The 13577-nt window shown below is 37.2% G+C and overlaps 1 protein-coding gene across 2 annotated transcripts in view; it reads left to right on the top strand.

The window, feature by feature from the left end:
* Positions 1 to 10963, top strand: part of KHDRBS3 (KH RNA binding domain containing, signal transduction associated 3) — a 208936-nt gene extending 197973 nt beyond the window's left edge. The window contains exons 8-11 of one of the 2 annotated variants that reach the window (XR_008444117.1): positions 4183 to 4241; positions 6537 to 6686; positions 8080 to 8137; positions 10311 to 10963. Coding sequence is in view for 1 of the 2 variants with exons in the window: in XM_054021074.1 (XP_053877049.1) it covers positions 4183 to 4241; positions 6537 to 6628 (151 nt within the window). In the remaining variant the exon portion in view is untranslated. Of the gene's footprint in view, positions 1 to 4182; positions 4242 to 6536; positions 7151 to 8079; positions 8138 to 10310 lie in introns of those variants that run through there. The other variant, XM_054021074.1, reaches the window with a different exon arrangement.
* The last annotated feature ends 2614 nt before the right edge of the window (positions 10964 to 13577 follow it).

Genomic DNA, 13577 nt, shown 5'->3' with positions numbered 1-13577 from the left:
TACACAATAACCAGAAATAAAACAAAAAAACTACATATAAAATGAAAACAAAAAACAAAAAGACAAAGCTTCTTATTAACCGTGGGAGATTCAGTGGCCAGTGTCAGCACCCACAGGTACAAACAGTGAGCTAATATATCACTTTACGGAGTGCACCAGCCTGGGGAAGTGCCTGCCGGGATCACATGCATTCATGGTGCATGTGTACTGTGCGTACTGAGGCAGGGCTGGCAGGAGGATTTGGCAGCCGCATGAAGAGTGCAGGAGAGAGACAGACACCTGAGTGAGGCAGCCATTGTGGTGAGGGAGCTAGGGAGAGCGGGGGCTCAACCTCTCCTGAGCACGACCATCAAGGGAGTCATGGCACTGCATTTTCCCCTCCTTCCATGGGATGGAGTGATGAGTCCTGGCTGGGCACTAGGCATCACTGCAGAGGAGTTGGGTATTGAGACGATGGTGCCTGGACCTCAGGCAGAGGTTGGAGGAGTCGAGGCAGGCGGGGGAGGGATGTCTAAGGCTCAGAGGGGCAAGGGTTGGGGGGGCAGGTGGAGTCAGGGTTGTTGGGGGGAGAGGTATTATATTAATGTAGGTTTCAGAGTAGCAGCCGTGTTAGTCTGTATCCGCAAAAAGAACAGGAGTACTTGTGGCACCTTAGAGACTAACAAATTTATTAGAGCATAAGCTTTCGTGGACTACAGCCCACTTCTTATGTAGATGTTATAAAGAGGCCCAAGGAGTCAAAGGTGTTACCATGACCCTGTCAATGTCCAACATTAACAGTGTTAAACAAGATTCAGGATTTTGTATACAGAGCCCTCAGCCTGCTTAGAACCATTGACAAACACACCATTACAATTCCTTTTACTCTTTAATTAAAGATACAGAAAAGAGAGAAAAACAGTTAAAGCATTTAACATATAGAGTATTAAGTAAATTTTATTCTAACAACAACTCGTGTTCCCTTTCCCTTTAGCTGGAAAGAGTTTTTAAAAGGAAACCCTCCCCTCACCCTATCCCATATTGCAGTCTTTTCGGTGGTATTTAAAATGGCAATAACTGTCCTTTCTAGGGAAATGAGAAAAAGTTAGTTGAAATGGGCTGGAGCTATCGTTGTTGTTGTTATTTGAAGTCCAGTCCTGTTTTCTAGAAGACAAAGCAAGACAAACACACACAAGAGGGGAAAGAAGAGAACAGCAAAGATAGAAAATGCAGCCTCTGTCTCTGGAGCTGACTCACTTGCAGCCTCACTGCTGGAGAAACACGGGCACAGCATGTGATCTTATTAGCCATATTGAGACCTGGCAAACTCGTACCAATGTTGGGCTGTTCAGGGAATTGCATTTAGCTGCCTTTTTCTGGTCAAAGGCTCACAGCAGTGTTGCAAAATATACAGTCTTGGCCAGCTAAGCCAGACTCCTCTTAGACACAAGGAAAAGGAGAGATAGGAAAGAAAAGAAATAAGGTGGGGAAGGAAAAAGGACACATGGAGAGGGGGATGGCAAAGTCTCACTTCCCAGGCGGTGTTTGGAGACTTTGCCGGAGCCAGTGGAGTGACAATGAAATTTGGCTCCCTCTCTCTGGCCCAGCCTGGTCAGGACATTTCTCAGGATTAGGACAAAGAAGGTCAGGGGTCCAATGTGGGAGTGACAGTTGTCATGGTGAAGCTCCCTCCTTCCCCTTTTCTAGTTCTTCAGTCAGCCAGCATTTGCTTCTGTTCTTCCCTTAATTTTCCCCAAAAAGTATTTTTCTTTTAACAAAAAACAAATGGAGTGATAGGTGGAATAGCCCATTCTCTCATTATTTTGTTCATTAATTAGACCTCATATTGTTCATTGATTTCTGGTCCCAAGACTTCTCTTCTTTACCAGACATGATGTTAACTCAGTCCTTGAGTTATATCAATAGTCCTTTTTGTTTGGACTAATTTAGTCTTTTTGTGTCCCTTTTGCACCTTTTTTCCATTTGTCGTTATAAGTTAACATGACATTTTAGAAACTGTCATGTCTTACAATTAAGTTTACAATGCGTGTAAATGGGTAGGCCCAGTTATTACAACAGAGGGCAAGGGGGGGCGGATCGTGAGGGCTTGGGGATAAAACAAAATAACGCGAAATTCCCAAAAAATAAAATGAAAAAATTCTAAAAATAAAAGCATTTCACGTGGCTCCAATTATAGGAAGGCCTGTGATATATAGGTAGTCTTGCCATTTTTTATATTTGCTCCTTTCCTCAGTCCTCCCTACAACCATTTACACAAAATATGTTCACTGTGTTACAAACATTCCATTGCCCTCTTGTGTAAAATTTCATATTTGTTTATAGACTCTCAAGTTCAGACAGAAGTCAGTCATGCAAGGGCTTAGCAGCATTACTTTGTTATAGAGCCTGAGAGGAGAGGGTGCAGGGAAGAGAGAGAGAGCATTGCACTTCCTTAAGCAACTTTAAGCACTTTACATTATTATTTGACCTGATTATTAATGCTGAACAGTCTGTCAGGTAATAAAGATAAATTTTGATGTACTTATAATGCAAATAAGTGATTTTCTCCCTTCCAGTGTTTATTGGTTTTGCAGTTTACATGCCATAAAATGTGAGTCATTTTTTGTTTAATAGACATTTTAGGTCTGTGAAATGAAACACTGCAAAAGTAATTCTGACAGGATTGACAGGCACAGGGATTGGGCTCAGCTGCTATAGACCTCTAGACTTGATAACAGTCTTACAATAAATAATCTGATGCTGTGTGAAATGATAGAGAATGTCAATTTAAAGTTCTTGATTGTCAAAACTAAGATTGTTTTATCACTGAACTGTTGCAGGACAAATTTATGCTACTTTGTATGCTTCACATTTTTGTCCTTAATATACAGGTCTGTATCACGTGGGCTGACAAACCATAGATGAGAATTTTAGCTCTTATATAGGTCTTCAGAATTTTACAGTGCAGACACTAGTAGAATTTTTAGTTCAGGCAGCTTTAGACTGGCAATAACAGAGACTCATTCACTGCTCTTATTGTTTTGTATTTGCATGTCAGAATTTTTACACTTTTGGCCCAGGTATTTTCCAAATTTGACAACTCTATTTCATTACCTGTCTCAGCTCTGTAGTTCTTTCTGCAAGTTAAATGCAACTGCAATACATGTATTGTTTACTCTGTACATAAAAAGATTATGTGAGAGCCTGGCGTTTACCTCTACCTGTGAACTCCTGTTAAAACTACAAATTGCGTTGTCTTGACTTGGATTTTACTTTGTGTTAGTTAGCACTTGTTAGCCAACATAAGATAAGAACACAGCCTTTTTTCCTGGTGAAGACAAGGCTTTGGTTGTAGCAGTTTGTAATTTAGTTACTTTCCAAATAGCCATGTGTTCCACACTGGCTCTGGATTTATCTGGCTACTGGATACCAAACTACCACAATCACCCATTTTGTATTTTAAATGGTGTTTCTTATTTGTTGCTTAGTGTCCTGCAAATATCCCATAGGCCAGGGGTCAGTAACCTTTCAGAAGTGGTGTGCTGAGTCTTCATTTATTCACTCTGATTTAAGGTTTCGTGTGCCAGTAATACATTTTAACATTTTTAGGTCTCTTTCTATAAGTCTATAACAAATAACTAAACTATTTTTGTATGTAAAGTAAATAAGGTTTCTTAAATGTTTAAGAAGCTTTATTTAAAATTAAATTAAAATGCAGAGCCCCCCAGACCAGTGGCCAGGACCCGGGCAATGTGAGTGCCACTGAAAATCAGCTCGCGTGCCGCCTTGGGCACATGTGCCATAGATTGCCTACCCCTGCCGTAGGCATTTGATCACATGTAAAATATTTTTTAAAGCAATAATCATACAAAAGGTTATACATAGTTATGAACGTATGGACCATAAAAACATTGTGGGATGTTGTCCCTGTAAAATAAGCTAGGGCACCGAGCAGCTGTGCAGTGTCAAGATTTAGATGATTTTGCATGCCTTCTGGCAGAAACTTAGGCACCGACAGCATCAGGTGGCAGCTAAACAATGGTTTTTTGAATGTCACTGCCACCTAAATGAGGGACTTTGGCACCTAAAAAGGCAAAGTGCCTAAGTCCCTTGTGAATCTAGTCCATCATGATTTAAGACATGTTGCTTAACACTACATTTCTAACGGCATTACTTACGTTGTCTGTCTTTTTTTTCATACAGTGGAACAGATTACTATGATTATGGACATGGACTTAGTGAGGAAACATATGATTCTTATGGTGAGTAGCTTTGTAAGTGGAATTATCAGTGTATTTTAAAGAATTTTGAAAAAAAAACAATTTAAACCAAAAAAAAAAATGTTTATCAAGAATGCTGCAATCCTGCATCGGGATCCACTTGCATCAACTCTTGTGCTGGTCTGGAGTCCCATTGTTATAGACATTGAAGATTTATGGTTACTGAGACATATTTGTTGGTTTGTTTCGGGGGGGGGAGGGGGTTGTTGTTGTTTTTTGTAATTTTGTTTGCTATCTTTGCCATATAACAGTAAAAATAAGCACTAAGGGCTAGATTTTCCACCCTTACTCCTATTTATTACATTCCCCCAAATCAATGGGATTATTTTCAGCGTACAATAATATTTAGTGTGAGTAAGGATGGAAAAGAATTGGGCCATAAAACCTCAATTCAGCAGAGTACCTAAGCATATGCTTAATGTAAAGCATGTGCTTAAGACTCATTGAAGTCAGTGGGACTTGAGCATATGCTTAAATTCTTTGCTGAATCAGGGCTGAATTGAGCACATTGCACACTTAGTTTATGGTCTTTTGGTGTATAAATTAATTTCCAAGCTCCAGTTCTGTAAACTCAAGCAGGTAGTAATTATATAAAAGCTATAAAGTATTTTAGGTATGTAATAGACACAAGGGTACTGGAGTACTTGTATGAAGGCAAGACAGCACATAATAAAGCAAAAAGCATATGCCACGATAGGATTAATTTTTTTCAAATCAGAAGTGCAGCAGTGACAGGTTTAATTAAAGGAATCTGTTATGGATTAGAAGCATAAAGCATGTTAAAAGGCACCTTTACTTCATACCTCTGGCTAGAGATCAGAGAAATGCAGTTTTCGATCAGTCAGGAAGTTCAAAAACTCATGAATTGCCAGTGACTGGTGCAAGTGAATCATGACTGTGGTTAATGGATGTTATGACATTTTTTAGAACATAACTGAAAACCATTTCCTGGTGTATCTTTTGAAGTGCATTTTACGATGTCTCCTCCCTGAAGCAATGATGACCTCAGCTAGGATTTGTTTGTCATAAGAAACACTTTGAACATATAGGTTTGCCACATGTCATCTACGGGAATTGATGCAAGTAACTTGAGGGAAAGTAATTGATTAGATGAGTGCATCAAAAGAGGAGGTCACTTCAACCAATTTTTGCCCCTCACAGTTCTTTAAATTGGTCTCTGTGGACTGCATTGCTTAAATCATTGTATATTTCAGCATTAAAGTTAACTGTTTGACAGTAGGGGTCTGATTTCTCAGAGTATCTCACTAAGGGAAAAATCGATAGTGATAAAGCTTACAACCTGCCTAATGCAGGACACAAGATGTAACATTTTGTAGCATTACAATATTTAAGGTAAAAAAATTAAAATTTTCTCATTAAATCTTTTGTTACTTAAAACTGATAGCTTGTTATTTGTCAGGGCAAACTTGTTTACCAGAAGTTTAGTACAAAATGCTAATTGTACCTCATCATATTTCGAGATTTGCAGTAAGATTGTTAGCACCTTGGGGGGGGGACCCTGTCTTCCTATGTGTTTCTATGTCTAACACATTAGAACTCTGATTCAGTCCATTATTATTGTTACTAATACAGTTCAGTGTGTGTTGTGAAAATCTTTATTTGTGTGTTTATTCATTTTGTTGTTACAAGCGAGGCAAGCAATTTCCTTTGCTCTTTGAAGATTATTAAAAAAAAAATCCAGCTCTGTAGATCTTGCGCTTTACAGGAAATGTATTTGTTTCTGTGAAATCCACTGTTATCTGAAATGCTGTGTTAGGTTGTGTTTTCAGAAGGGAAGCCACAGGTGTTCATAGTGGAATTATGAAACTTTTCACTTGTAGCTTTCTAATTCAAAGTAATCCTAAATTGGTAGTGACCAAAAGAAGTTGGAGGGGAGGAGAGATTTGTAGCTGTTCAGTAGCCTACATAGAATGTCATGTTCTTACTCCAGGTCCTGTTAGGATAAGTACCCACAACACAATCTACCACCAAAGTTGCACTCTTCTTTGCAGCCTCATTAGAGGCCATACTGAATATCATAGGTGCCTAAACACATTCTCACCCCCAGCTAATCCCAATCAGAACTGAGGCATGGTGGAAGAGCAGTATGGGGAAGTTCACCAGTTCTTTGGTTAAATATTAGACTTCATTCGCTACAACTGTCAGTGCAAAAGCACTGAACTCGAAAATTAAACTAAAAAAATTATAAGTAAAAACAAACACTGCCACAATGATCATTAGGAAAGGTCTAATTATAATTGCTTTTCTTTGTTTCAGGGCAAGAAGAATGGACCAACTCAAGACACAAGGCACCTTCAGCAAGGACAACAAAGGGAATCTACAGAGATCAGCCATATGCCAGATACTGATTGTACTGTCTGATGTTGTGAAATATCCAATCTCCACCAGTCCTGTATACTGTTCCAAGTAATTTTTTTCTATAAACAATCCCTTTTTAGTAAATCAAAGTGCTTAAAAATTGAACGGCTGGACTGAACTTAAACTATTTTGTTGAAAGAACAACCTGGACAGAAAGATATGTAAAACAAGGATCTTTGTTATTTCCAGACTGTATTTGAAAAATAGGTGATCAAAAAAAATAACCTCTGATTAACTAGTGTTAAACAAAAACTAGGTTTACTAAATATGTTAATCCATTCTTTTAACATAAGCGTAACCTTTTATTTTAAAGGTTTTTCAGCAATTTAGTTCTTTTAGTTTTATTTTTCAACCATTTTGCTAGTTTTTTCTCTTGCAAACATGCGTAAAAAGGGAAGCAAATTACAAATGCAAATAATGTGGTATTTTGTAACTCAAGTCTTGAAATGTTCTGTAGTGTTAAGCAAAATTTACTCTTGCTTGATACTAAATAAACTTTTGAAAGAAAATCAGTGTGTGTGAGAGTAATTTTATGCTTTAGTTTATTTTATAATAAACCTTCATAAATAGTAGTAAACAGGGAGAAATTCATCTAACAATGATCAACATAAAACGCTCATACTAAACACTGTACAGCTTTTTTTTTTAAAAATGGTATAAACCTAAATGTACATTTATATACTCACGATAGATTTAAATGCTGGTTAAATATCCAAATGGTATGGATCTGCTTGAATGCCACATATAAAACAAATAATCTTGGTTAAAAATGGTTTAAAATAGCTAATGAATTTTCTGAAAAAGATGTGACTAGTTTTCATCTTGTTGAGCATTTTTTCACTAGTGCAACTTTGGAATTTTTATGAGAATTTTGGTACCTTAATGACCACCTCGCTCCGTGCTGGAAGCAATAAACACAAAGCTTTTAAAGACTTTCTGACTTGACTAATTGAGGTCGCTTTCGTCAGAGGCAGAGGATGTGTAACCCTTAAAACGGTCTTCATTTGCAAAGGTAAATAAATCAAATAAGATTTTAATCTCACTTAATTTATCTTAATATAACCAATAAAATCAGGGAGGATACAAATTAGAAAGTTTCAGTTTAGATTTTAGAAAGGCTTTAAGCTCACCTAAATTCTCATTTTAAAAAGTTTAATTTGTTTTAGTAATCTAAAAAGCCTTAGCTCAGTCAGTTTAATTTGGACAAACTATTCCCTATTAAACAAATGTAAAACCTCATAACTAGTAGTTTGTAATACCTTATTTTTCCATAAATTCTAGTAACTGAGAACAGTGCTTAAACATTACAAATGTTTTCAAAAGCTTTTCCTTGAAGATTCAGTTTGTCTTTTTAATTATAGTTTAATTTGAATTGTTTGTTTGTAGTTTATATTTTAAAGTCTTCTTCTGTATTTAGTAAACAGATCTTTTCTCTTGTCAGGAAACGCTAAACGTCTTGGGGAGCCAAGAGAACAAAAACCTAAATCTGTTGATGTTTGGTATGTACCTATTCATATATTTTAAACTCTCTGATCAATGATGTACCAGAGAAAAGCATTTTAAGGGCCTAATTCAAAACCCATTGAAACCAATGGAAAGACTGCCAATGACTTAGCGAGGCTCTGGGTTAATCCTTAAATAATCACTAAGGGCAGTGATTGTTTTGAATTCTGAAGTTACTTTAAGAGTCTGCCAAAAAGAAAAGTACCTTTTTTCAGGCAGTCTGACATGTAAAGCTTAATATATTGAACTGTCCCATTGTTCCCCTAGCTGTTGTTGGATTCTTTCTATTCTTCAGATTAAGAATTAACTTTGAAATATCAATTTCAGCTAACTAGGTAAAGGAGTTGCTGATCTAATAGAGGAACGTAGAAGGAAATGAGTATAATTTTATGCCATCAGTCCCCCACAGAGAACTTCAATCCTGATAGAAAGTCATGTTGACAGATTCTATCAGAGAGGTCCCAATCTATAATTTTTCTGAGAACAACTTCGTGGAGAATAGTTTGATAGGAAAAAAAATTGGTACAGGATGACTTGGTGAACCAAAATGAACATTTCTGCACAAGAAACATGTTGAATACTGGTGAAGGGGAAAGTCAAATCCCTTAAAAATGTATTTACAGAGCTTGAATCTACTGCTTGTGTGCATGTTTGCTGTGGATTACTGTTTCTAATGAGGTTAGTCAGATACTAGGTTAAAAAATAATTCACGCAGATTTATGTGCTGTGCTATAAAAAAAATGACAGAAACTAGGACAGAAACTTTTGAGGGGTTTATTTCCTACTTTGAATGGTAGTTCTAGATACTAAGCCCATAAGAAACATTTAAATTCCAGGTTAATTGATTAATAAATGGCTCCTGGAGCTTTCAGCAATTTGGTGCCTTTAATTTGCAATTTGTAGTATAAATGGAGCTATATATTTTTAAATAATGCATACATAGTTACTGTTTAACATAGTAACATTAGGAGGTCTCTTCATTTGCATATACAAAACCTGCATTTGCACATGTAAAGTTTGCTGGAACAAATTCAAGACTTAGTTTAAGATTTAGCCAAAAGGCCCCATAAGACTTGTACACGTTAAAAAGTTCAGCTGAGACTTCTATCTGCCTTGGCCAGAATAATTACAGAGATCCAAAATTAGTGAGCAAGGCTGACTCTTACAGCTGCTGCCATATCTAGGCACAATAGAGTGGGGGTATGTTGAAGCTGTCTTCTCTGAAAGTTCATAACTTTCTGGGTCAAACGCTTAATTACTACATTAACATGATTTTGTCCATATCCTCAAAATAACTTTTAAAAAAATAGTTTCAGTGTAAGAGTTAAGGTTGCATAAAAAGTCTGATGTTAATCCATATGCAATTTTTGAACCAATCAAATGAAAATTGCAGCCCTTACACACTTCAGCCCAATTTTAGTTAATAGTTCTTATTATGACTTTATCTAAATCTACACAGACTTTTACACAGAAGAACCCTTGTGAATAGTGACCATAGCATCACTATATTTTAAAAATATTTGGACAGGGAATATTTTTATAATTTATGTCCATATTTTTGATCTTTCTGCAAGGATTTGATTGCACATCTTTTTTTGTCAAAAATAAAAAATTGAAACTACATTGAAGCAGAATTTTAGACCCTTTTATAGGTTCAGTATTTGCAGTATAAATCTTTTCTCATTACTTTCTAAAATAGCACACTTTGACCTTATTTTCCTCTATTATATCTCCAGCTTTCTTTGGAATAATGGAATAACCTACCAAGGAAGGTAGTTTAGATATTAGATAATCCTGTTTCACTGTGACAAACTTAATTACTAAGAAGAGCTCATTCATTCAGTGTAGAATTTTATGTTCTCACATCTCTTGGTCAATCACTACATATCACTAGAGTCAAATCCAATAGCATAAGTGAATAATATCTTAACAATTGATTAATCATATAATTATTAATTTTTCCATATTGCACGCAGGCTTTATTGTCATCTGTGTACTAAATTTAAACAATTAGCTCCTTTTTTGCATTCTTTTCCATAAATCTACATACATTTATTGTATTTCCAATTATCAGTTTCCGCTGCCTGTAATCTGACAGTCTCCAGAGAGTCAGTAATAATTGTTTGTTTCCTGATGTACATAAACGTATTTTGTTTTCCTCTTTTCCAGGGACTTCTGTCGTGATTATTATGGACTGCTTAGACTATTATATTCACCAATGTGCCTAGTCAACGATGAAATCAGCTTTGGAATTTGAAAATGCAGTTCTGTTTCTCTTCCAGTATTTTATGTACTGTAGTACTAAAGTGTATCATATTCTATCCTTTATTTTTAACAACTGCTATAAAAGCCCTTAATTGTTTAATGACCTAACAATGTTATTTATGTAGAAGTCAATAAAGAATCTCCATTTAAATCTCCAATACAAAGCAATAATGCATCCTTATGTTCCTTCAGTGACTTTGTAATTCCTACACAACAGCTATGAGTGAACCTTGTGTGGAGTTTTATGACTAGACCCATAGTTCACTTTTGGAAGTGGTTTATCTACTGTATGTGCGTCATGGAAAAGTAAACATGAAAACAAGTGTGTTACACAGAAGCTATTGTATTGCTCATAGGCTAAGTGTAAACAGATGTGCCTGAAGCAAGACTGATTAGTAGAGAGAGAAAAACCCAATTTCAATTTCCTTCAGTAAGTTGTTTATAAAACATGAAGGTCATAATCACTGTGGACTGTATTATATTGGTTTCAGAGTGTTAGTCTGTATTAGCAGAAACAACGAGGAATCCTTGTGGCACCTGAGAGACTAACAAATGTATCTGGGCATAAGCTTTTGTGGGCTAGAACCCACTTCATCAGATGCATCAGTGCATCTGATGAAGTGGGTTCTAACCCATGAAAGCTTATGCCCAAATACATTTGTTAGTCTCTAAGGTGCCACAAGGACTCCTCGTTGTTTTTGAATTATATTGTTCATTCTCTTTCACTTACTCCATGGTATTATTGTGATTATAATTTTACATCTACAGAAGTATCTTTTCTACTCTTATAATATAAGGTCACATGTTTTCCAGTGAAAGGAATTTCAAGCTAGTTTTTATGTCTTGATAAATTTGCACTCTTGTACCTGGTAGACCTGTTTCCTCAATGCTTTTTCATTTTTATATTAGTCCTTATTGTGATAATTTGTAACATAAATAAACTTCTGGTAATTTAACCTTTTCTTACTGCAAAGTTGACTGCAAATCCAAATGCTTTCCACCCATGCTTCAGAAATTTACTTCCATCAGATGCATTTTCCTTTCTGATAGTTATTGAAACTCAACAAATTCAGCCAGTGTGCATACTGATTAATCCATTTCGATACTGAGGCCAGACTTTTCTTTTTTAGCTAAGTGTATATTTTCAAGGCAAACTATTACTTTTTTTTGCAAAATAAAGGAATATCACTAAACATAAGTGTCTTCTGTTCAAACTCCTCATCTCCATCAACGCACATTGCGATGTTTTATTACCATTTAATGGCTGTTGAAGACTGTCTTTAAGGGTTTTTATAGGGAGGTGGGAAAATTGATTTCAGATCTTAGATTATTCTTCACGTTGATTTCTTAAAGCTACCTTAAGCAAAAGGAGAATCATTTAGTTCTTTTCTCCTTTGGTGGTTTGGATGGAGCTTCAGGTGTAGTCAAAAAGGATAGTCTTCCTGTTTCTTCTTTACCACTTAGCTATATCACCGTAAAGTTTCAGTTATTCAAAATTATATTTTACATCTTCCAAGAATTTTCCCTTTTACTCTGTTTCACTCTACTACAACTGCACTGCCGTAGCTCCTTCCAGAAGACTTACAAGTGATTTAAAAATAAACAAGCCTCAAGCACTTCAAATGAAGTAGGTAATCGCTGCATAGGGATGAGTTCACATCACACCAAAATGCAGGCATCTCTGGTGTGAAATAGCAACTGTTTAACTTTTCATAGCAAACTCTACCCAGGTATGTAAGACTGGAAAATGAATACATTTCTCTGACTCTGCAGAGGGAATTTAGAGAGCAGAGGACAATTTCTTTAATTGTAATTTGGTCAGGAGGACACTGGGATTAGTCACACACTGATCTCTTACAAATAAGGTATCAGATTTTCAGTTCTAAGTCTTATCTAATTAATCTGCATCTGTAACAGCACAGCTTCCAAATATCATGGTGGGAAATGACGTTAGCACTGACTCAGAGGGAAAAGAGTCCAGTACTAAATTACCAAAGCTATTTCCAGCATCTCTGGTATTTTCTTAGTATTTCCTACATAAGTACTGGCCTGGCCTAACCTTGAGGAATCTGATCACAACACAAGATGGTCTGACTGCAGGCTATGTAATTCATATGCACACAGACAACTTGGTTAAGATTGTCCTAAATTTAATACCTATATCTACATACCAAGTAGACTTCCATATTTGTGAGACAAACTTCTTGTGTTAAATTCTGGCCCCAGAGATGGCAATGAGCATTTTGCCATTGATGTCAGTGTGGCTAGGATTTCATCCTTGGGGCTAGATCCATACATGGGATTTGGGCTCACCCTTGGAATACTTAACTTTAGATTCCCTGCTGCCTACTGGAATCCACAGCCCCAAGTTAGGTGCCAGTCTCCTTACGCAATGCATGGGGAAAGCAGGGGCCTGAGAACGGGATCCACAAAACGCCAGCATGCTGAGCTCAGAGCAGTCCAAGATTAGCCAATAGGAAATTGAAGAGAGGAGTGTAGCCTAAACCGCCACTTCCCCCTCTGGGACTTAGGTGCCTATCCCCAACTGGGATTCACTGCAGTGGACCCTCTCCTAGAGTTAGGTATGTCAGCCAAGTTGGCCATTTCTTACAAATCAAAAGGAGCAGCCACCGCTACTACTCCTCCTCTTCACCCATTAGTGCCTACGGTACTCATAGCACAGGGACTTGAATCAAGCTCTCCCACATATCAGGTAGTGTGGGGATTTGAACCTACGTTTCTTGTGTTTAGTGCAAGTGGTCTTACCACTGCGCAAAGGGGAGCACCACCTCCTCTAGCTATGTTTTGTGCCAAGCCTCATCCAATTGCTGTGATCTAGGGTGGCCTCTGAGCATGTTTACCAGATTGGGGTCTGTTGGGGAATGCCGATTTTGAGGATCCCACTGGGGCTTAGATGTGAGATGGGTGTCAGGACATAGGCAGTTGTGCACATGCCCGCTGGCCGATTTTAGGCACCGACAGGGTTAGGTGGCAGCTGTACAAGGGGGTTGAGGTTCTAAATTTTGGATTTAGGCACCTTAATCCCTTTGGGCCCAATGTGTGTTTCACAAGAGGTTATACATATGTATGGGCAGCTGCAGTGCGCTTGGTACTGCTTTAACTCTCACCAAGAGACAGAGGGCCTGAGTTGCTGTCCTGTTAACCAGTTTT

The sequence above is a fragment of the Malaclemys terrapin genome, chromosome 2 (assembly GCF_027887155.1).
Source record: "Malaclemys terrapin pileata isolate rMalTer1 chromosome 2, rMalTer1.hap1, whole genome shotgun sequence".
NCBI classification, from domain to species: Eukaryota; Metazoa; Chordata; order Testudines; family Emydidae; genus Malaclemys; species Malaclemys terrapin.
This window is presented reverse-complemented; position numbering and strand designations above follow the sequence as displayed.